General features: G+C 35.1%; 1 protein-coding gene across 1 annotated transcript in view; it reads right to left on the reverse strand.

The window, feature by feature from the left end:
- LOC148956118 (circadian locomoter output cycles protein kaput-like) overlaps window positions 1-26,113 on the reverse strand; it is a 519,799-nt gene that overhangs the window by 130,442 nt on the left and 363,244 nt on the right. The window contains exon 7 of the mRNA XM_089094058.1: window positions 11,784-11,940. Coding sequence (XP_088950184.1) covers window positions 11,784-11,940 — 157 coding nt within the window. The remainder of the gene's footprint in view (window positions 1-11,783; window positions 11,941-26,113) is intronic.

A 26,113-nucleotide genomic window follows, 5' to 3' on the forward strand; every position in this document is an offset into this window, starting at 1 on the left:
ACAAAAAAACTAGAGTTTACGGTCAAAAACCCTTATTAGCTCAGATTTTACAGAAACAGTTTATTTTTTCGATCTAAAAATGGACTTAAGTTTCATATTTGAACCAGAGAATTGTATTTTCCATAATTTTATTACAAAAAACCAGAGTTTACGTTCAAAAACCCTTATTAACGCAGATTTTACAGAAATTGTTTTATTTTTCGATCCAAAAATGCACTCAAGTTTCACATATGAACCAAAGAACTGTATTTTCCATAATTTTCTTAAAAAAAACTAGAGTTTACGGTCAAAACCCCTTATTAGCTAAGATTTTACAGAAACAGATTATTTTTTCGATCCAAAAATGGATCGTTTCACATTTGAACCAGAGAATTTTACTTTCCATAATTTTCTTACAAAAAACTATAGTTTACGGTCAAAAACCCTTATTAGATCAAATATTACAGAAATGGTTTTATTTTTCGATCCATAAGTGTACTTAAGTTTCGCATTTGAACCAAAGAATTGTATTTTCCAAAATTTTCTTACAAAAAACTAGGTTTACGGTCAAAAACCCTTATTAGCTCAGATTTTACAGAAACAGATTATTTTTTCGATCCAAAAATGGATCGTTTCACATTTGAACCAGAGAATTTTACTTTCCATAATTTTCTTACAAAAAACTATAGTTTACGGTCAAAAACCCTTATTAGCTCAGATTTTACGGAAACACTTCTATTTTTTGATCCAAAAATGGACTTAAGTTTCACATTTGAACCAGAGAATTGTATTTTCCATAATTTTCTTACAAAAAACTAGTTTATGGTCAAAAACCCTAATTAGCTCAGATTTTACGGAAATAGTTTTATTTTTCGATCCATAAATGGGCTTAAGTTTCACATTTGAATCAGATAATTGTATTTTCCATAACTTTCTTACAAAATCTTACAAAAAACTAGAGTTTACGGTTAATAACCCTTATTAGCTCAGATTTTACGGAAATGGTTTTATTTTTCGATCCATAAATGGACTTAAGTTTCACATTTGAACTAGAGAATTGTATTTTCCATAATTTTCTTACAAAAAAACTAGAGTTTACGGTCAATAACCCTTATTAGCTCATATTTTACAGAAATAGTTAATTTTTTCGACCCAAAAATGGACTTAAGTTTCACATTTGAACTAGAGAATTGTATTTTGCATAATTTTCTTACAAAAAACTATAGTTTACGGTCAAAAACCCTAATTAGCTCAGATTTTACGGAAATAGTTTTATTTTTCGATCCGTAAATGGTCTTAAGTTTCACATTTGAACCAGAGAATTGTATTTTCCATAATTTGCTTACAAAAAACTAGAGTTTACGGTCAAAAACCCTTATTAGCTCAGATTTTACGGAAATAGTTTTATTTTTCGATCCATAAATGGACTTAAGTTTTACATTTGAACCAGAGAATTGTATTTTCCATAATTTTCTTACAAAAAAACTAGTGTTTACGGTCAAAAACCCTTATTAGCTCAGATTTTACGGAAATAGTTAATTTTTTCGACCCAAAAATGGACTTAAGTTTCACATTTGAACCAGAGAATTGTATTTTGCATAATTTTCTTGCAAAAAACTAGAGTTTACGTTCAAAACCCCTTATTAACTCAGATTTCACAGAAATCGTTTTATTTTTCGATCCTAAAAAGTCCTCAAGTTTAAAATTTGAACTAGAGAATTGTATTTTCCATAATTTTCTTACAAAAAAACTATAGTTTACTGTCAAAAACCCTAATTAGGTCAGATCTTACAGAAATAGTTTTATTTTTTCGATCCAAAAATGAACTTAAGTTTCACATTTGAACCAGAGAATTGTATGTTCCATAATTTTCTTACACAAAAACTAGAGTTTACGGTCAAAAACCTTATTAACTCAGATATTACAGAAATTGTTTTATTTTTCGATCCAAAAAAGCACTTAAGTTTCACATTTGAACCAGAGAATTGTATTTTCCATAATTTTCTTGAAAAAAACTAGAGTTTACGGTCAAAACCCCTTATTAGCTCAGATTTTACAGAAACAGATTATTTTTTCGATCCAAAAATGGATCGTTTCACATTTGAACCAGAGAATTTTACTTTCCATAATTTTCTTACAAAAAACTATAGTTAACGGTCAAAAACCCTTATTAGCTCAGATTTTATGGAAATAGTTTTATTTTTTGATCCAAAAATGGACTTAAGTTTCACATTTGAACCAAAGAATTGTATTTTCCATAATTTTCTTACAAAAAACTAGAGTTTACGGTCAAAAACCCTTATTAGCTCAGATTTTACAGAAACAGTTTATTTTTTCGATCCATAAATGAACTTAAGTTTCACATTTGAACCAGAAAATTGTATTTTCCATAATTTTCTTACACAAAAACTAGAGTTTACGGTCAAAAACCCTTATTAACGCAGATTTTACAGAAATCGTTTTATTTTTCGATCCAAAAAAGGACTTAAGTTTCACATTTGAACCAGAGAACTGTATTTTCCATAATTTTCTTGAAAAAAACTAGAGTTTACGGTCAAAAACCCTTATTAGCTCAGATTTTACAGAAACAGATTATTTTTTCGATCCAAAAATGGATAGTTTCACATTTGAACCAGAGAATTGTACTTTCCATAATTTTCTTACAAAAAACTATAGTTTATGATCAAAAATCCTTAATAAATCAGATTTTACGGAAACACTTCTATTTTTTGATCCAAAAATGGACTTAAGTTTCACATTTGAACCAAAGAATTGTATTTTCCATAATTTTCTTACAAAAAACTAGAGTTTACGGTAAAAACCCTTATTAGCTCAGATTTTACAGAAACAGTTTTTTTTTCGATCCAAAAATGAACTTAAGTTTCACATTTGAAACAGAGAATTGTATTTTCCATAATTTTATTACAAAAAACTAGAGTTTACGGTCAAAATCCATTATTAACTCAGATTTTACAGAAATCGTTTTATTTTTTGATCCAAAAAAGCACTTAAGTTTCACATTTGAACCAGATAATTGTATTTTCCATAATTTTCTTACAAAAAACTAGAGTTTAAGGTCAAAAACCCTTATTAACTCAGATTTTACAGAAAGAGTTTATTTTTCGATCCAAAAATGGACTTAAGTTTCACATTTGAAAGCTACAATCGTAATGAATGATACTTGTTATCAGAAAAAAATGTCAATTGCCCAAAAAAAAGAAAAAAATCAAAAAAAATGGGGGGAGGGGGCCAAAAAGTTGGAGGGGAGGGGGCATCCTTCGAGTTTGGGATAGGGGACCTTTGGAGGGTTGATGTTTCTGCTGGTTAGGGTCATTGGTGCTTATGATCCTTAATGGTTCGTACTCACATACACCTTACTACTTGATTTGCAAGGATTTCTAAGTTTTGTTCTGAATTTCATTATTAAATTATTTTCTTGCCATCTACATCTCTCTTAGTATTAACTTTTTAGTATACTATAACGTTGGACCCTATTTTAAACTGACAACACTGTTCAGACACAACTTGTGTATTATACAGAACACATCGGAGAGGTAAAGCTAGGTCAACTCACAATGTCATTCTATCATCATTAACCATTTTCATAGATTGATGTTGTCTCAAATTTATAACAAATTGCCTGAGTTAAAAACTCCGAGGGGTCACCTTAACTGCTAATCACTTTAACCCTTTTTTCTTTTTCCCTATTATTCAAATAAGAACGTTCGTATAGTCCATTTCGCGAATCCCTTACCACTTTTTTGCAAATGTCAATCAAACAATTCTGATTGTAACATCCAATTCTTTTTTAATAACAAACTACTCTCGAGTTCTGTCTCCGATTGGCTCCTAAAAAAATGTCTACGTCAAACGGTACAATCTTGTGCAATTCTTATCAATAACAAAAACCGTGCCAACTTTTAAAATGCACATGTCTAAGTGTAGTGTCAAAAGCGTGGGTTTTCTTGTGCAATCCAATGTATCTTTTCATGTATCTTTTCAATCTTATACACCCTTACTACTAAGGTGTCAAGAAAATTAACTTTTTAAGGCTTCAGGCATCCCCCCCCTCAATAGGCATTGCAGTTGTAGCTTGGCGGCAAAACCGAGAATTTATGTGCATAATTATTCAATAGTTCAACATCGACTAACAGTCTCAGAAAGCCGAATCGACTTTTGCCCTAGTCAAGCCAATATTGCTGTGTCGTGACACAAAATGACATACTTTGACGCTTTTCTGTGGCATGATATATATTTGTTACTTTAAACGAGCACAAATGTTTAAACTCCCGTTCAAAGTTGGCCTTCTCCTGATATTCTACGGCCATTGGTTTGGTATGATCCTCCAAAGAAAAAACGAAAACAAAACCAACAACTAAACATACATCCATTATCCAAAGGAAAAGCTCAAAATTTCGCTTTGTTGCGCAGAGGAGCATGATAGTCGAGCCCTGGTTTGCCAATAGGCCCACCAGTTCCAGGCCTAGGGGCGTACAATACCAGGGGGCCGAATAAATTATCACTGATCGATTTTTTCATAGCAAAAACTGGACTAATGAGATTTATTGTCAAAATACCAGGTACACTCTGCTGCTTCTGCCTACTCACAGAAAAGGGATTTTAAAACGATGTAGGAATTCCGTGGCCACTTATAAACTGTCAAATGTGTCCCAGCAATGGGACACATTTTTTCGTTATTTTTTCATTATTTTCGGCTCATCAGCTGGGTTCTTTTCAGTGATTCCACTACCCCCAGATTTTCGAGTACTTCCCCAAAAATCTCGCAAAAAGCGAGCGGCAAAAACGATTGAGCCTAGAAGTATCAAAGGTTCAAATTCGGCCCTGATGATATTTCAAGAATGGGGTTCATGGGCATGTTAAAATTGGTTGTGTAAATTTGGTTGTGTAAAGGATCCTCCAACCCGATCCTACGTTGGTCTGTCTTCTTCCTTTTTCTTAAATTATGCAAACTTAAATACTCTACGATCTTACGATGGACAACATTAAACTTAATGAATCTCACATGATTGCAATCACTTCATAAAGCATATTCTTTTGATACATATTGTTTTCGTTAATTATTGGCATGGTATGGCTCTTGACTTACAGTTATTTACCATAAACTGTTTAAAAATAAGAAGTTTCAACAAAATTACTACGTAGTTTCTTTCCAAGTCGTCTCCGTGATTAATTCAGAAGAGAGAAACATTCATGATCTATGATAAAAGAAAGCTAAGAATAAAACAAATTGAACTTCATCTTGTCAGAGATTATATGGTTTATTTGGCTTTCCAACTGTAGCTATGTAGTCCTCTTAATATTTTATCTTTGAAAAACTAAGGATCAATGAAAAAAGGAAAGTAAAACAGCCGATTTACAGAACAATCATGGCGAGCGTAATAGAGCTATACTATATACTATACGGCTTCAATGTACTATGTGTTTTTTTTCTTTTTTACCAGGCCACTTTGCATGGAAGGCCACTTTGCATTTCTAGTGCCTTTTTTAAGAGTAAAAAATGGTTGGATGTGTAACCAGATCCTTCCCACGGTTTTTTTAGGTGCTCTTCCCACAAAGAAACTAGATGAATATTTTGAGATAGTATTCTTATTCAAAATAATCGAAAGGTCCAATAACTATGCCGTCAGCAATAAAGTGACCCCAGAGAATAATGAACTAACAAAAAAAGTATGTGCATCCAGTTTGTCAAAAAGGCGTATCTGCAACATTTCAGAAATGGATAATGGTATTTTCTTGAAACTTTCAGGGCATGTTGAAAGAGATCTATAACAAAACCAAAATATACTATATTCATCCATGTTGTCAAATGGGCGTATCCACAATATCTTAGGGACGGTTGAGGTTAAAATTTCTAGGGACCGTTGAAGGGGATATTGAACTAAATAAGAAAAACTATATGCATCACTATTTTCAAATGGTGTATGTGCAATATCGCGGAAATAGCTAGGAGTATTAAGTGGAAACTTTCAGCACATGTTGAACTAAATAAAGGAATGTGCATTCAGGTTGTCAAGGCATTTCTGCAATATCTCAAGAACGGCCAAAGGTATTCAGTTGAAACTTGTAGGGAATGTTGAGGGGCATGTAAAACTAAACAAAAAAGACAGTATTAAAACTTTCAGGACATGTTATTGGGGATGTTGAAATAAATGAAAAAAAAAATCTGAGCATCCACGTTCTCAAAAAAGTGTATTTGTGATTTCTCGGGAACAGCTAAGGGTATTAAGTTTTTTTTTTAAACTTTTATGGCATGTTGAAGGGAAGGCTGGGAAGGCTGAAGGGAACAACCCAACCATGGGGCTAAACAAATTAAAATTCACTGTACGCATATAGGTCATAATATCTCAGGAATTGCTAAAGGTGTTAAGTTACAATTTCCAGGGGTTGAGGTGTATATTGAATTAAATCAAAAGACACTAAATGCATCATGGTTCTGGAAATGGCATATATACCATATATAACTCAGGAATGGCTAAGCGTATTAAGGCAAAATTCTTAGGGAAAGTTGAGAAAATTTTAAACCAAATCACAAGACCCTTTGAACATATGGGTTGTCAAAACGGCATATCTACAATATCTCAAGAACGACTAACCATAGTAGATTATGTATTATGTAGTGCGGTATATCCTTTATTTAAACAAACAAACGAAATACCGCTGTTCTTATAATGGAATGGCCAATCGACAGTTTTATAACTCGAGATAGTAACTTGACGGGGAACAGAATGACTTCAGCCTCACAGAAGCCAAAAATTATTCCAATTTTCAATCCATTTATTTGAATAATATTTCTCGTGCCCATAAATCTAAATTTTTATAGTAAACTATTATTAAGGAAAACTTGCCCAAATAGCAAGCCAAAATCTTGACTCTTGAAAGGAAAACCAAAAAAGGATTTAAAATAGACTTTTTTTTAAATTAATATGAAAAATAGTAAATTAAAAATGAACAGAAATTAATTAAAAAATCCATATAAGAAGTATTTTAAAATAAAAGTAATCAGCTCCATTAGACCAAAGACAGACAGAAATAGAGTTAAATACTAATTCAATCTTAAAACTAACTTAAATCACTATCATAGATAATGAAACCCAAAGTGAACAACATATACAGTAAATAGCCAAGTCAAAATTAAAACAAAAAGAAATTACTACAAAAATGAACAGGGCCAACACCCTTAAGCCTCTTAAGGATCAGAAGGTAATTTGCACTCCCTGAAAACCAGCTGTATGTGAAGGGTCAGATGCTTTATCAAAAGAAACCAAAATTTAGATGTAGAACACTGACTTCAACAATACCGTGAGACTTCTTAGATTTTAGGTGATGAACAGCAACAGAAGAACAGGAAACAATAAAATTCCTCGCTCTGGGCAATCAAGGCAATACTTAATTTCCAGTTCAAATCACAGCATAAATATTAAACAGTAGTGAAAATTTGGTTTAGAAACGCGTGGAAAGAGAAGTTACCAATACGTCAGGGCAATAGCTTCAGAGCAATAATCATTCAGAGCAATAGCTTCAGGAATCCCATAATCCCATCGTAATGCGCTAAAAAAAATTTCATTGCGTGTGCGTGAAAACGGAGTCATGAAGAAAGGTGCGCTACTGGTGTGTCCCAATAATCTTAAATGGAGAGTACAGGAATTTTCGCAACTGTTTAACATTTATTTTGTGGCTCAAATCTACTTTTTAGCACGGGGTTACTCAGAGAAAATTCGGATTCAAAGTTAAAGAACTACTCGTCTTTGGGGATTTATGTGACAAAAAGAGGATAGGTAATTTTAGAAGAGTACCCAGGGGGTTTTCCAAAGAAGACTCCGATTAGATACAGCTTTTGAGAAGGCTTCGTCAACTAGATACTTATGATAGAGATCAAATTGGTGGGAGAAATGACGCTTTATGAACATACATACAACTTCCATCACATCCTATCATGTACGCCCACATCCCTTCCACAGACTAAACCGCCACTTGGTGGAATAGCCAGCTTGGACGAGGTTAAAACTTTTCAATTTTCAATAGAGCAAAAGAGACAAGCTTCTGCTCAATAGGTGTTCAAAATGATATAAACTGGCAGTTCAGACAGAGACTCATGCAAGGAAAGAGATGAAAGGGGATGCTAATTCTTGCAAAGATCTGGGAAGATAGGATTAAAACACCTTGGAACATTGGCCACCGCCGAGGCCAATTGGCCAAGGCCACCGTCAACCTTGGACCATTCAAGTTGGATTTTGTATTGACGAGGAGCAACTAATGGTTCGCCAAAACCAATAGGCTACCGCTTGCAATAATAAAAGTTGTAGTTGGGAGGTGGTCTGATTTTTGATAACCAAAAAACAATTTTGACCAGCGTGGCTTGCAATGGAGGAGAAATGAAAGCATGATCTAGATCTGAAGTTTTGAACAAAATTACGGACTGAAGTCACATAGCAATGATTTTCAGCTACTTCAACAGCTACTTTTCAGCTGTTCTCCAAAAATATAAAAACGCAAAGAAGCTCTTATTTAAACTTTAGTTTGATTTGTTACGGTATTTCAACATTTTCGACCTTTTTAATACCGCTTTTAAATTTTATATATATATATATATATATATATATATATATATATATATATATATATATATATATATATATATATATATATATATATATATATATATATATATATATATATATATAGATTTTGTTAATTTTTTAGTGTTATTGTGAAATGAAAAACCCGACAGAAAGGGTTTAAAATCAGTTAAAATTTTTTAAAGTTTTAAAACTGAAAGTACTGAACATTTCGCAAAGGAGTTTGATGCCGAGAGACCGTAAAAACACCTCGTGCCTCAGTTAAGCAGGATGAAAATCCTTGTTTCATTGCTGTTCAAAGAAAAGTTTATGTATTTCTACTAAAATTTGGTGTTGGGGGAGGGGAGATGGTTTGTAGGTGCTGGAGTTACCAGTGGCCACTTTTGCTCCCCACCTATACAGATAAGAAATCATTACATAATTTTTGGGCAAACAAGGTGTGTCCTGCACGCCTATCTGCTAAAAAGCTGGCAATGTGCCGGGGGGTCAGTGGCTATTAAAGGGGTCTTTGATCCTCTTTGGCTCTAAAATTCCCTGCCAGTTCACAAATTGTGTAGCTTGGCTACACCTGTGACGCTCACCAAATCAGCCCCAAGATTGAACTTATATTGATTTTTTCACAGCGTGTGTAGTGAGCCCTTGAGTCGTTTTCCAACGTTTCCCCAAAATTTCATAGCTTTGACTTAGCTTGTTTTTGCATCAAGTCAGGACTTAGATTGTTTTTAATGAAGTATGATATTAGACGTACATTTCACCGAATCCAGACTTCGGTAGTTCGTATCGAATAAAGGCTTGGGTTTCTTACTGTTTCAGCTATTAGCTTGTTTTCGAACCGAGTCATCAAAATTCTGCAGCTTGGGCTTAGCTTGTTTGGCACAGAATTAGGAATTAAATCGATATTTCGCAGAATCGGAACTTGGTCCATTTTTGCATCAAATTAGGGTATAGCTTGTTTTTTTACTGAGCACACACTTCGGACTGAGTCAGAACTGAAGAGTGACCGTGGTAGCAGTATTAGTTTTACGAGCAGTAGCAAAGGAAGTGCGACTGGATAATTTCTATAAAGATAAGGTTTTATTACTGCGTAAGCATTAATGGTTGTCTAAGTGGAAAACCGAAGTTTGAGATGGCAGTGCGGTAAGGTGATCCTAGCACCCATTATTTGTTCAAGCTTTACATTGACCCCCTATTCAAGCATAGAGAACGATAAATCCAGGGTATATCCATAATTCCCGAGTTTTTCCGTAAAATCATTGATCTTTGTAGATGACAGATCATTTCTACATTGAAGTTTGGCTGACTTTTGGAGATTGTTGAGTCTTAAGCTGGCATGGGGGGCATTTCCACGTAAAAATAAATAGGACAGAGAGCCAGCTCCTTAATGTATTAGAGAATACAAGTTTGGATGATCATGTTTGGGTTATGAAGGCCTAGGCATTGCGAGTTTTGGACGTACTTTTTTAGAGAACAGTCAATGTCATCAGTTTATGGGAACAAAATGTGCAAAAATATGAAGGTTTGTTGACAGCTCATCAAAGAACACATCTTGTGTTAATTTTTGAACGATTAATGTGAGTTAACACGTATGCACTCCCACTTCTAAATTTATATGGCACCAGTTTTCAGTCTATAAAAAAAAAAAAAACTTGGAAAGAAGTCGGAAAGAAGCAGTCGGCGTTGTGTTTTCAGCAGGGAAAATCTGGAGAAGCTTGTTATTAAAATGTTTTATGTGGTTATAGAAGAAGAGGTTCTAAGTGTAATACATTTTTGAGATCTGTCAGTTATTGAGAGCCGTGTTGCTTGTGTTATTATTTTTATGAAGCTAAAACTGGTTTATTTTTCGTTGTTTAAATAGCAGCGGAAGTTGAGTTCATAGAGACAAGTCAATTGGAGATTTTAGATTATGGTATCATTATAACTGTCTTTCATGTTTTTGTATTTTTATTTATATATATTGTGATTACTATTTGTGTAGAAGAAAGTTATAATGAATAGATTTTTTTAATTGTATTTTGTGATTTTAATTAATTCAGTTTGTTAGTTTTTTTATGATTAATATTTTTTATTGTTCTTTTTTTTTAAACAAAAGGGTTTCTGGAAAAATTAAATTTAAGAAAAATTAAGGAAATGGTTAGAAATTCCGCAATAAAAAGGGCTTCCTCTGGTAGGAGGACAAATTTGATTTCGGGAAAGGTATTTTTTAGGGAGTGTTTTCTGGAGTATAAAATGGTTTGAAATGCGCCCAGTTTGGCTATTAGTAAATAAAAAAAAAGGTACGTCACGTCTAAGGTTTAGAGTTTTTTTTTTAAAGTTTTTAGAGGTTTTTTTTTTAAGTCATCGTCACTGAGAGGAACGGAGGTGAGATTAAAAAACAAATAACAATTTTGTGACTACAAAAGGACAAGAGCAAAATATCACCTATGGCATCATGAGAATAAGACACAATGAAAATAATTTTCTTACACTGGGGTCGGACCAGGTATGTTGGAATGCAGCATTTATTTTTGTTTTTCTTCAGGGACTAGAAGAAAAATGCGCAGCTAGGGAAAGACTGGAGCTAGAAGCAAGAAAGCAGCTCCAGGATCATGACAGTAAACTTGAGCATAACTTGATCAAAATTACAAAGATTTTGTACGGATAACAATTAGAAAATCATCATTCATAGACTCAGACCCATTAAAAATGAAAAAACAGTACACCAGAAAAATAAATGCGCAGCCAGGGAAAAACCGGAGCTAAAAGCAAGAAAGCAGCTCCAGGATCAAAACAATGCGCTTGAGGATATTTTGTTCGAAAGTACAAAGATTAAGTACGGATAACAATTAGAAAGTCATTCATAGACCTGTACCCATTGAAAATTGAAAAAAATGCACCAGGAAAAAAAAATGCGCAGCTAGGGTAAGACCGGAGCAAGAAGCAAGAAAGAAGCTCCAAGATCAAAACAATGCACCTGAGCATAATGTGTTCGAAATTACAAAGATTTTGTACGGATAACAATTAGGAAGGCATTCATAGACTTAGACTCATTGGGTGTTGAAAAAAAAATGCACCCTTCCTCCCCTAGATGTTGAAAAACATATTTTTTTGGTATCCACATTAAAAAAATTAGGGTAAAGTAAATTTCTCGGCCCCCTCCTATATTTTCTTAAGTTTTACCCCGAATGAGAATCACTCAAAAGACCGATTAAAGGCAGACCATGAACTTACCTATGGTCGGAATTGATAATCTTGGCATCGGGTGTGTGCTTCGTGATGTAGATGTCACTAAGAGCATCAAGTAGCGTGAGTTTTTCAGGCAGTTGTCGCTGAACAAGTTTTATCACTCCAACAAAAACTGAGTCACATGTTTGGGAAGAAGATGAATCTAAAAAGTAGGAAAAGGTGTTCAAAATTAGCTCTGCCCAAACATACATATAATCTTTATTGTCAATTAATTAAAAAAACTTTTTCCACAAAATACTTTGAAACTCAAAACGAACAGAAATTAGAATACATAGCCATGTCAAACTCAAAACGAGCCAAAATTGACATGAGTAGGGCTGATAGCCCCCATGCCTCCTCAAGACCACAATTTGCGCTTTACTAAAAAAAGAAAAACAATAACAACAAAAACAATGGCCGTGGATTGTCAGTTTGATTGACATATACTGATATTTATTCCTTACGAGTTTTTATAATTATTTATTTATGAAAGTACGAAAAGTGAAAACAATTCAAACGTATTTTGTTTTCAGTACAGCTCAAATTGTGTTCTGGGCTTGAGACGGCGCGGGGTTTATCAGCCCTACTCATGTCAATTTTGGCTTGTTCTGAGTTTGACTTGGCTATTTATTGTAATTTCTGTTCGTTTTGAGTTTCATTTTTTTATTGATAGTGATTTGTGGTAATTTTACACTTGGAAGATTATTTGACTTTATTTTTGCTCATTCTTGGCTTAATGGAAATCTTTACTTTTCTTTGAAAAACTTGTTTTTTGGAAAAAAATTTTAAAATTAATTTCTGTTCGTTTTTTTTTATTGACATAGTCTTTTTCATGGAAAAAACAATATTTTATATCTTTTGAGTTTTTTTTTCTATAAGAATCCATAGTATGGGTTAAAATATGCTATTTGTGTGTTTGAGAAACTTTTTCAACTATTGTTAATCCTGACACAAACAGTATTTTATAATATAATTTTATAGCTTCTGAAGTTGACCTGAAAAATAAAACTTAATATTATTCCAAAATGATTCCATCTATGCTCTTTGACAACCTGGATATACTTACCCTCTTTTTTTTATTTAAATTGTAAGAGTAGAAGTAGTAATAATAGTATCTCCAAAATTTTCAACTCCAAAAGTTTTAATTCCATAATTGGGGGGGGGGGGTTGACATACCTAATATCCCTAAAGACATAGTTGATGGGCCGTTCTAATATGCTGAAGAAAATGGTTGTCACAAAATTTTGACTGGATGCGTTAGAAAATAATGGGGCTTGAGAGCAGAGCTGCTTGCCCTAAAATCTCTTGTTACTCTTAAAAAGGGCTCCAGAACTTTTAATCTTCAATTGAATTAGCTCCTTTAAAAGTTTCAATGATATTTTTATCTATTATAGAGTGGTGCTGCCTATGATATGGCTTATATGCCATTTCAAAAACCTACATGCCTAAAGTTTTTCCTTTAATTGAAACTCCTAAACGTTCCCTAAAAGTTTCATCTTAATACCCTTAGCGTCATTACTTGAATTAACTGTGGTGGTAGTATTAAAAGTATACATATAGTGCCTCCTGGTTAGTTCAAAATCCCCCGAAACTTACCCTTAAAGGTCTAAATTAATAATATAAGTTGTTCGTCAGATATTGCTTTGTCACCTTTTTCAAAGTCCACGTGCTCATATTTTTTTTTATTTAGTTCAACATCCGCCTAAATATTCCCCAAAAGCTTCACCTTAATACCCCTAGCTTGCACAGTAGCAATAGTTGTAGCGGTATTAGTAGCAGTATGGGCATAACATCTTTGGTTCAACATCCCCTTCAACACAGGCTGAAAGTTTCAGCTTAATACATAGCATCAAACATTCCTGACGAATTCCTGATGCGTCCGCTTGACAACCTATGTGGGCATAGTGTATTTCGATTTAGTTCCATACAGTTTCTGCATACTCCAAATTTATCACCTTAATATCCTCAGTTTTAAAAGCCATAGTAGTATTAGTAGCTGTAAAATTAATTGTAGTAGCCTAAGCTTTAGTGGCCGTAGCAGTAATAGAGATAGTAATAATAGTAACAGCAGCAGTAGCATTAGGATACAAATATTTTCTTTTGGTTAGTTCAACATCCCTCACAACAAACCCTGTTAGTTTCAACTTCACACACCTAACTGTTTCTAAGATATTGCTGTTACACCCTTTTTAGAACCCCTAGATTGCGCAGTAGCAATAGTTGTAGCGGTATTAGTAGCAGTATGGGCATAACATCTTTGGTTCAACATCCCCTTCAACACAGGCTGAAAGTTTCAGCTTAATACATAGCATCAAACATTCCTGACGAATTCCTGATGCGTCCGCTTGACAACCTATTTGGGCATAGTGTATTTTGATTTAGTTCCATACAGTTTCTACATACTCCAAATTTATCACCTTAATATCCTCAGTTTTAAAAGCCATAGTAGTATTAGTAGCTGTAAAATTAATTGTAGTAGCCTAAGCTTTAGTGGCCGTAGCAGTAATAGAGATAGTAATAATAGTAACAGCAGCAATAGCATTAGGATACAAATATTTTCTTTTGGTTAGTTCAACATCCCTCACAACAAACCCTGTTAGTTTCAACTTCACACACCTAACTGTTCCTAAGATATTGCTGTTATACGCTTTTGACAACCTGTATACAGAGGACGTGTTCTGATTCAGTTCATCTTCTCCCCTCAAAATTTCTTGAAAATTTCATCTTCCGGCCCTTAGGCATAGTTGTAATAGTAGTCACAGCAGTAGTATTGACATTACTAGTAATTAATTAAAAAAACTTTTTCCACATAATAAGTTTTTCAAAGAAAAGCAAAGAACTCCATTCAACAAAAATGCGGAAAAATAAAATCAAATAATCTACCAAGCGTGAAACTACCACAAATCAGCATTGATAAATAAATGAAACCCAAAACGAACAGAAACTACAATAAATAACCGAGTCAAACTCAAAACAAGGAGAAATTAACATAAGTTGGGCTCAAAACCCCTATGCCTTCCCAAGGCCAGAACATAATTTGCACCTTACTGAAAAAATACAAATGAATGTGCATTGTCAGTTTAATATACATATACTGATATTTAGTAATCAAAATGTTAATATTATTTGATTTATTAAAGTTATAAAAGTAAAAACATTTATCGAACCAACCAAGTTCTGGAAATTATGTATTTAAGGATGACAAACCCCCAGAACGCTTTGGATCCATTGGATGGTGGGCTTGGGAGGAGGGGTTAGTTGCCCTCCAATCATTTTCGACTATTAAAAAGAGCACTAGCCCCTTCAATCTCTAATCAAAAGGCTCTTTTCAAAGTTTCTACGACAAGAAATCGCCATCTCAAAATTTCTATCAGGTGCATTACGAGAAAAAAACAAGGCGTGTGGGGGGGGGGGGCCCTCCAAAGTTTATACGAGCACCCTTTTTATATGTACCTTATATGCCCCCAGGGCATAACTTATAACCCTTGCCCTGAGGGATCTGGGATGGTTATCATTCTCAAAGACATAATTTCCGGACTTTTCGTTTGCGTTGAACAAAATGGTTATCTCAAAATTTTGATTGGATGTGTTTGGGAAAATTGGGGCGTGGGAGGGGAGTTAGTTGCCCTCCAATTACTTTCGACTATTAAAAAAGGCGCTAGTCCTTTCAATTTCCAATCAAATGAGCCTTTTCCGAAGTTTCTACGACAACAAATGACCATCTCAAAATTTCTATCAGATGAATTTCGGGAAAATACAAAGTGTGGGGGGGGTATCCACCCTTGCATCACTCTGAATCTAAAAAGGGCACTAAAACTTCTGCTTAGCAATCCAATAAGCCCCCCTCCAAGGTTCATATGATGGCCCTTTCTACATAAACCTTATATGCCCCCAGGGTATAACTTACAACCCTTGTCCTGACGGTTGTAGGGGCGGGGGGGAGGACATCATCCTCAAATACATAATTTCCGGACTTTTCGTTCCAGAACGTTGTAAAAACGCTATCTCAAAATTTTGATTGGATGTGTTTGGGGAAAAGGTGGGCGTAGGAGGGGTGTTAGTTGCCCTTCAATTACTTTTGACTATTAAAAAGAACTCTAGTTCTTTTAGTTACGCATCTTATGAGCATTTTTCAAAGTTTCTACGATGATAAATAGTCAATTGAAAATTTCTATCAGATGCTTTTCGGGAAAATACGAAGTGTGGGGGATATCCACCCTCGCATCACTCTGAATCTAAAAAGGTCACTAAAACTTCTTATTATCAATCCAATAAGCCCCCTTCAAGGCTCATACAATAACTCTTTCTACATAAACCGTATATGCTTCCAGGGTATAACACAACCATTGTCCTGAAGGCTGTAGGGGGGGGGGGGAGTGTCATCCTCAAATAAATAATTTCCGGACCTTTCGTTCTGGAACCTTGAGAAAATTGCTATCTCAAAATTTTTATTGGATGTGTTTGGGGAAATGGTGGGCTTGGGAGAGGGGTTAGTTGTCCTTCAGTTACTTTAAACTATTAAAAAGGGCACTAGCCCTTTCAATTTCCAATGGAATAAGCCCTTTTCGATGTTTCTAGTGCCCTGGTCTAAAAAAAAATTAAAAAACACATCGCAGTTTACTTAGGCAGCGCTGCCTATGATTGTATGGTTGTGACCATGGATAACTGGCAATGTTAGCCCTGTGACTGGCAATTCATCTGTAATGAATCACAGATAATTCATTACACAGCCAATAAAATTCCAAATTTGTCACCCGTATGTCTAATTTTTTAAAAACAATATGTAAATCCCACAAGCCTGCCCTTGTGGTTATAGTTATGCAACTATGGTTGTTTGTAAAAAAAAAAAAAAAAAAAAAAAAAAAAAAAAAAAAAAAAACAACAACAAGAACCAACATCCTTCCAAGTTCCGTGAAGAACCCGGTTCTAGGCGTTTACCCCCCCCCCCCGGCGATTACCTCCCCGGAAAATACACCCCCCCCCCGCGGAAAATACCCCCCGGAAAATACCCTTCCCCCCAAAAATACCCCCCCCACGGAAAATAACCCCTGCGGAAAATACCCCAGGAAAATACGCCTCCCCCATAAAATACCCCCCTCCCCCACAGGAAATACTCCCCCTCCGGAAAATACCCCCACGCGGAAAATACGTCACCCCCGGAAAATATTCCCCCTCGCAGAAAATATCTCCCTCTGGAAAATACCCCCACGCGGAAAATACCCCCCCCCCCGAAAATACCCCCCGTAAATACCCCCCCCCCCCACCCGGAAAATACACCCCGTGGAAAATGAGGCTTTCCAATTTTAATAATTTTATTTGAGTTTTATTTTGTTAATTTCCGTAGGGGGAAGGAATTTTGGAACTTGTGGATTATGTGCCACTCACTCAAGTTTAAGCTGAGTAAAATTCGAGAACATACCGGTCTTTCTGTTAGTTTTTTCGTTACTTTAGGAATAAAGTGGGGCTATAGATTTGTACATTAGAGGGGGGGGGTGAAGTGTTGCGGGTCTGTATGCAATGTGTTAGATTTAATTGTTACACATATTATATGGATAGATATATAAATGTATTTAAAGTCAAATATAGCCTACCGCCATGAACACAGCAAAATAACATAAATGAAAGGCATAAATAAAATAAAATTTGATCAGCAATCATCATAAAACACTTAATTCACCTAATAATAGTACTTAATACTTGTAAGATTGGTCATTGAAAAAAAAAAGAAAAAAACACATAACACTTTGAAAAAACACATAAGTTAAACATTACATTTAATTTATACTGGTAATTTTTTTTTTTTTTTTTTTTTTTTTTTTTTTTTTTTTTTTTTTTTTTTTTAGTTAAAAAAAATTCCAGATACCTCGCTATTCTTCTGTAATTTTTAGTGGCGATATACTTAGAAAGAATTGTTTTCGGGCTTCAACCTATCCAAATACTTAACCCCCGGTAAATACCCCCACTCCGTGGAAAAGAATGATTTCCAAATTTGAGAATTTTATTTGAGTTTTATTTTTTTAATTTCCGTAGGGTGAAGAAATTTTGGTGCTTGTGTATTATGGGCCACTCACTCAAGTTTACGCTGCGTAAAACTCGAGAAGAAAATCGGTTTCTTCGTTAGTTTTTTTCAGCTTAGCGCGAGACAAGACAAAGACAATCGGATAGTGTCCTTCTCAAAATTTCCAGTTAATGCTATAGCTTCAGTTGCCATTTTTATCTCCAACCTCCTTAGTCGTAGTATATATTTAGTGAGCTTGGGATTAATATTCGGGAGTACTGCCTTTATTTCATTACATCTCATCTTCATGTGTCCATTTCGTTCCATTCTTCTATCTCTTCACTGCTGCTTTCCAGCAGCCCTAAGAAATGGAGATGATAAGTTCTAGTCCATATTCTCTCAGTGACACCCCAGCCATGGCTGCGTCATTTGCCATCTCATTAGCTTCATTCCTGGGATGTCATGAGACCCACATCAGAGTAATCTTATATTCTTTGGTCGGTAGTCTCTTGAGTGCTTCAAAGCATTTTAATCAATTTCTTTGCCAACTTTATATATTCTGAACACCATTGACATTCTTGGTTGTCAGTTAAAAAACATATGTTCCTTCCAGTAAAATCCTTTCGCATCAGTGTCTTAGCTACCCACTCTATTCCATAGATTAATTAAAAAAACAAGTTTTCTGAAGAAAGCAAAAATTTAAGATGAAATTCAAAACAAACAAAACTTATTACAGCTTATATATACAATTTTGGTACAAATAAACTGACTCGTAACATTTTGCTAAATTTATAGAATTCTGAAAAACAAGGGCTTTACTGAAAACTGATCTTACTTAAAGAGAGAATTAAAATTGTATACTAAAATTTACTGATTTTTTTTGCCGGTGATAGACTATTGAGAGCCTTATAGATTAGTCTTTTATTTTCTACAGGGTACTTATTTAACTTTGTGCTCCTAATCATATTTTACCGTGTCGATTTTGCATTTTCAGTAAAATATTAGTTTTTTAGAATTCACTTTATTAAGATGAAATTATGAAAATCACATAAATATAAGAATTTTCTTTTAAATGAAGGGGGAAATATAGAAGAAGAAAAAATTATTTACCTCAGGCAGAGGGTTTTCAACCGTGGATATTACAACAGTATCCTTTCATTCTTCCTAGACTTTCAATTCCGGAAACGGCACCCAAAGTGCACATTTTACATGTCATGTGGCACTTTTTGATGGCGTTATCAAATCCAATTTATAAAAAGTGCGATTAAATGTAAAAACTAGCTTATAAATGAGCCTTTAAACAATGATGTGCGATGTTGTAGTGCCGCACGCGGGACAAAGAAAGAAAACAAGAAAAGCGACAAAGAAAAAAAAGAAAAAAAGAAAAGTGATGAAGAAAAGCAACATTGATGCCCATGCAAAAATTATTTTCCTTTTTATTAAAGGCGGGGGCTGTAGGTTTCCTGTAAAAGGTATTCAAAAATAACGATTCCAATGGGGCAATTTTCGTTTTGATCAGACACCATTTTCAAGGTGTTGTATGCTCTTTGTCTAAATTCTTGCAAATTTGCTTTCAAAATAACATTTTGCTATTAAGATTAATCGAAATAATAATTAGCATTAATGAAACAGCTACAAATGAAAATTAAAGTTTTTACACTGCAATTCTTACAGTACAAAGTACCGTACAAAAGCTGTTTCACAGCCTTTGTACAAAAGCTATGTAGCTGTTTTACAGCACAAAATAGCTGCAATTTTGTCTAACTAGACAGTTTCTTAAAAAGTATTTTTAACTTTTGGTTACTATAGGCCTTGGCCCGCTCTTTATTAGGTAGCAGATATCGCTTCAACCTTGATGTCAGCTTTGAAGACCGTAGAAAATCTATTCAAATGATGATTGATTGTCCACATTAGGTGTATCAGAGGCAACGCTATAGCGTTGCCTATAGTAAAGGTCATACGGCTCCAATGTTTTATTATTTATTTATTTTCCCCGAGACACTTCATATGGAAGGAGTCGTCGTAGAAACTTCAAAGGAGGCTCATTCGATTGGAAATCGAGAGTTCTAGTGCCCTTTTTAATAGTCGAAAATGATTGGAGGGCAACTAGCTCCCCGCCACGCCCATCATTTCCCCAAACACATCCAATAAAAATTTTGAGATAGCCATTTTGTTCAGCGTAGTTGATTTCCTGATAGAAAATATATTTTTGAGGAGGACACTCCCCCAAAACCCTCCGGGCAAGGGTTTTAAGTTTTGCCCTGGGGGCATATAAGGTTTTATCGAAGGAGTTGTTGTAGACACCTCAAAACAGGCTCATTCGATTCAAAATTCCAATGGCTAGTGCCTATTTTAATAGTCGAAAGTGATTGTAGGGCAACTAGCCCCCCCCCCACGCCCATAATTTCCCCAAACACAACCAAAAAAAATTTTGAGATAGCCAATTAGTTCAGCGTAATTGATTTCCAGACAGAAAATATGTTTTTGAGGAAGACACTCCCCCACAACCCTCAGGGCAAGGCTTTTAAGCTATTCCCTGGGGGCATATAAGATTTTTATAGAAGGTGTTATCGTAGAAACTTCAAAAAAGGCTCGCTCGATTGGAAATTCAAAGGGATAGTGCCCTTTTTAATAGTCAAAAGTGATTGGAGGGCAACTAGCCCCCCCCCACACACACATCATTCCACCAAACGCATCAAATCAAAATTTCGAGATAGCCATTTTGTTCAGCGTAGTTGATTTCCAGATAGTAAATATGTTTTTGAGGAGGACACTCCCCCACAACCCTCAAGGCAAGTGTTATAAGTTATACCTGGGGGCATATAAGGTTTTGTAGAAAGTGTTGTCGCAGAAACTTCAAGAAAGGCTCAATCGATTGGAAATTGAAAGAACTAGTGCTCTTTTTCTTAGTCGAAAGTGATTGGAAAGCAACTAACCCCCCGCTCACGCCCACCTTTTCCCCTAACACATCTAATCAAAATTTTGAGATGGCCAGTTTGTTCAACGTAGTTTTAAGTTCTGGAAATTAGGTCTTTGAGGATGACAACGCCCCCACAGCCCTCAGGGCAAGGGATGTAAGTTATGCCCTGGGGGCATATAAGGTATTGTATGGACAACGTTGTCGTAGAAACTTCAGAAAGGGCTCATTCGATTGGAAATTTAAATGGCTAGTTCCCTTTTTAATAGTCGAAAGCAATTCTAAGGCAACTGACAACCCTTCCGCGCTCATCATTTCCCCAAACACATCCAATCAAAATTTTGGCATAGGCATTTTGTTCATTTTGTAGTCGAAAGTTCTGGAAATTATATGTTTGAGCAGGACACTCCCCCCCACAGTGTTCAGGGGCAAGGGTTATAAGTTATGTCCTTGGGGCATACATGGTTCTTATGGAAGGAATGCTCGTATAAACTTCAGAGAGGGTTCATTTGATTGGAAATTGAAAGTACTAGTTCACTTTTTAAGCGTCAAAAGATATTGGAGGGTAACCAGCTTCCCCCGCCCCCCCCCCCCGAAACCCATTTTTTTCAAATGCATCCAATAAAAATTTTAAGATAATTATTTTGTTAAAAATAGTTCAAAGGTCATATAACGAAAATTCCGGTGTCGACACAACCCACCAGGGCCCGGGGGCAGGTGTTGTAATATTATGCCCTAGGGGCATATATGGGTCTTATGGAAGGGATGCTCGTATTAACTGCAAAGATGGCTCATTTGATTGGAAACTGAAAGTTCTAGTTCACTTTTTAAGAGTCAAAAGAGATTGGAGGGCACCTAGCCCTCCCTCCATGCCCATTTTTCCTCAAGCCCATCTGATAAGAACTTAGAGATAGATTTTTTATAAATAGTTGAAAGACCATATGACGAAAAGTCAGGGGTCAACAAAGCCCCCCAGGGCCCGAAGGCAGGTGTTGTAAGTTATGCCCTTGGGGAATATATGGTTCTTATTGAAGGGATGATCGTAAAAAATTCAGAGATGGTTCATTTGATTGGAAATTGAAAGTTCTAGTTAAGTTTTTTCGAGTCAAAGGAGATTGAAGGGCAACTGTTTTTTCGAGTCAAAGGAGATTGAAGGGCAAATAACTCCTCCACGCACATTTTTCCCCAAATGCATCCAATAAACATTTTGAGATAGGCATTAAGTTTAAAATTTCTCAAAAGTCAGATAACAAAAACTCAGGTGTCGTCACAACCCCCCAGGGCCCGGGGGCAGGCGTTGTAAGTTATGCCCTGGAGCATAAATTGTTCGTATGTAAGAGATGCTCGTATAAACTTCAGAGAGGGCTCATTTGATTGGATATTGAAAGTTCGAGCTCACTTTTTAATAGTCAAAAGATATCCGAGAGCTGCTAGCCCCCAACCCATGTGATGAAAATTTTGAGACCGACATTTTGTTAAAGATAGTTCAAAGGTCGGATAAGAAAAAAATCCCAGTTTAATAGAAACTCCCAGGGCACAGGGGACGGCGTTCTAAGTTATGGTTTAAGGCCAGGCATTGTGCTTATGGAAAGGATGTTCACATACACTTCATAAAGATCTCATCTGATCAGAAATAGAAAATTCTAGTTCACTTTTTAAAAGTCAAGAGAGTTAAACTACTCCCCCCACGCTTTTTTCCCTAAACCCATCCCCTACTAATTTTGAGATAGCCAGTGTTTTGGAAATCGTTCAAAAATTAGATAACAAAAACACCCCCCAGAGCCCGGGGGATAGGCGTTGTAAGTGTTGTCTTGGGGGCGTTTATGGTTCTTATGAAAGGGATCCTCGTATAAACTTTAGAGAGGGCTCATTTGATAGGAAATTGAAAGTTCTAGTACAATTTTTAACAGTCAAAAGATATCTGAGGGGAACCAGCCCCCCCCCCAAACACCCTTTTTTCCCCAAGCCCATCTGATAAAATTTTTATAATAGCCTTTTGATTAAAAATAGTTCAAAGGTCAGATAAGAAAAATTCCTGTGTAGACGGAACCCGCCAGGGCCCGGAGGCAGGCGTTATGAGTAGGGCTCTAGGTGCATATATAGTTCTTATGGATGGGATGCTCGTATAAACTTTGGAGAGGGCTCATTTGACTTGAAATTGCAAATTCTTGTTCACTTTTTAAGAGTCAAAAGAGATCGGAGGACAACTAGCCCCCCCTCCTCCACGCCCTTAGTGCATCGGATAACAATTTTGAGATAGACATTTTGTTAAAAATAACTCAAAGTTCTGAAAACAAAAAACTCCGGTGTCGACACAGCCCCCCAGGGCCCAGGAGTAGGCGTTGTAAGTTACGCCCTGGGGGTATACATGGTTGTTATGGAAGGGATGCTCGTATAGAATTCCTAGAGGGCTCATTTGATTGGAAATTGAAAGTTGCAATTCACTTTTGAAGAGTCAAAAGTGATTGGAGGGCAGCTATCCTCCCCCAACACTCCATTTATTTTTTTCCCAGAGGCACTTCATATAGAAGGGGTCGTCGTATAAACTTCAAAGGGGGCTCATTCGATTGGAAATCGAGAGTACTAGTGCCCTTTTTAAGAGTCAAAAGTGATCAGAGGGCAAATGGCCCCCCAAGCCCTTTTCCACAAATACATCTAATAAAAAAATTGAGGTAGCCATTTTGTTAAAAATAGTTGAAAGATTATGTAACAAAAACACTTTTACGTATGGTCATTTCGTTAAAAATAGTTCAAAGATCAGATATTAAAACTCCTGTGTCTACCCCCCCCCTCTCAGGGCCGAGGAAGGCGTTGTAATTATTGCTCTGGGGTCACATATGGTTCTTATGGAAGGTATGCTCGTATAAACTTCAGAGAGGGTTCATTTGAATGGAAACTAAAAGCTGTAGTTCATTTTCTCAGAGTGAAAGATCAGAGGGCAACTAGCCCCTCCCGTCCTCAACGCCTTTGGGCGTATCGGATGGATAAACCCATCCGATAAAAATTTCAGCCTACTGCGTCATTGGCGCTTAACTGAAAACGGATTATAGTACAAATATTTTCTGTTCCAGTTCTTACAGTATTGAAAATAAAAATACAATTACAGTGAAATAAATTCTTGAAATGATGGATCTTTCAACAATTAATATTACTATTCATCAAATATTCAATTTGACTTTGTTTATACTTTCCAAGACTGTTCAAGACGCATATAGGTTTCAATAAAGCGCCAATGACGCAGTAGGTTTTAGACTTTTTCAGTGAGAGAAGGAGGTCATACCTAAACTCTTGTTTGTGTTGATTTTTGTTCGTTTCAAGCTTGATTTGCATATTCAATCTAAGTTTCACTCGTTTTAAGATTTATTTATTCATTTACATTAATATCTATTGTATGTTTGTTTGCATTGATTGTTTATTTAATTTCTGTCGGTTTTAAGTTTCATTTATACTTCAATAGGAAGATATTTTTTTTCATTTTAAGATTGATATTCATATTCAATCTAAGCATTACTCGCTTTAAGATCTATTTATTCATTTATATTATTACTTGTTGTATGTTTTTGCTATGACTGCTAATTTAATTTCTGTTCATTTTGGCTTTCATTTATTCTTTAATAGTAATTTCTGGTCGTTTTGAGTTTGAATTTTAAAAGGTATCTATATCTGCTGAGCTTAAGTTTAAAATGGCCCTTACTTTTCTTTGAAAAACTTATTTTTCGGAAAGTTTTTTTTTTTAATTAATACTGGTATGCGACTATTCAATTTCCCGATTTTCTTGCAAATCGTGAACCATCCGTAAAGTAAATTATTGCATTAGTTTTATGGACCAGCATATTCTGCTGGTAAGAACTTAGATTCTTGGCGTAACCCATGGTTCTTATAGAGAAAATAAATCATTTAATAGTTATTGTACCTGCAATGCTGATAATCTAGTCATTGAAAACAGAAGTAGAACTAGAGCAGGTTTCTCGGTCAGATTTCTAGATCTTAAGGTTTGGAATTCTCTTCCAGAAAGCATTCGGACGGTGGAGCGCCTTGGTTTATTTAAGAGTAAAATGAATAATGTTCTTTTGGGTCTTGGTTCACATATTTTTTTTTCTTGGTTATTATTGTTCTTTTTTGCATATTAATTTTTATTTCAACGAGACAGATTGTCCATAATCTGATTGTTTTCTTTCCTCTTTTGTTCGTTTTTGATTGTTTTTTGTTTTGTTCGTTTTTATTGAGGGTTTTGTTTTTTAAGCGTTTGTTATACCTATATATTGTCGTCCTATATATATTTAAGGTGCGGAAGCCTGAACTCTTTAAAGAAATTTATTTAATGATAGGTAAGAAAAATTATTTATCGATGAGATTTTTATTACGTCTGTTTTCTTTTAATTTTTTTATGTTGTATTTTGCTGATTAGTTCTCTGGTTTCTTTATTTATTAAGTTAATCAAATTGTTTTATTTTTTTTTTGGTTTGATGGATTGATGATGGGAGGTACCAAATGGTTTTTTATTTGATTTTTTTGTCGTTTCTTTTTTTCTGGTGTTTAATTTTCGTCACCTTTCATAAGTTAATTTATATATAGGCCTAAGTAGTAAGTGCCCAATTACTTGAAAACATACACGCGAACCTACGCCTGAGGCATGGATATGTGTGTAAGTTTTCAATGCATTGGGTTACCAGGGTCATTTGCCTATTACAATGACCTTCCGGTTTTTCTGGTAGGTAATTCTAATCTAGAGGTCAATACATCTTTCAAAGAGGAACGAGTACGCAATACCGGTCCTAGTGTGATTGATTTTTTTGACAATTGCCTTTAGTCAAGAATAGTTTGTTAGGAATGTGTCGTTGCTAAAGCTAACTCTCATTGGAAAAAGGGGTATAAACCTTTTTTGTTTTTGATAAGAATTGCACAATGAATGTATCGTTTGACGTCGGCATTTTTTATGACCCAATCAGAGGTTGTTCAATATACGATAACTTGATTTGTGGTTGGGATTTGAATAAAAGAAATGGTTATGTTATTTGCTTGCGTGTATAGGAATTCCCATGTTATTTACTTGCAGGTATAGATATTCCCTTGTTATTTGCTTGCATGTATAGGAATTCCTTACTTTTGTACTTGCGATCAGATTTATACAAAAGAATTTTGCGTTGTTGAAAATTTTTACCCATGTTATTTGAGTTCTTGGTTTTGTATTACCTTGTTCATTTAGTTCGATAATATTCCTAAACAGTGTAGGATATTTAATTTCTATTACCTCCCTTGGTATTGTCGTTCATTTTTAGAAATTTCCATGTTATTTGCTTTCATGTATTGGAACTACCCTTTTTTTTTCTTTGATTGATTTGTATTTCCAAGTTTTTTTGCTTGCGCGTATAGGAATTCCCATGTTATTTGCTTGCGTGTATAGGAATTCCCATGTTATTT

This window comes from Artemia sp. Qi Xiang Cuo, chromosome 1 (assembly GCF_049724085.1).
Source record: "Artemia sp. Qi Xiang Cuo chromosome 1, ASM4972408v1, whole genome shotgun sequence".
Taxonomy (NCBI): Eukaryota; Metazoa; Arthropoda; class Branchiopoda; order Anostraca; family Artemiidae; genus Artemia; species Artemia sp. Qi Xiang Cuo.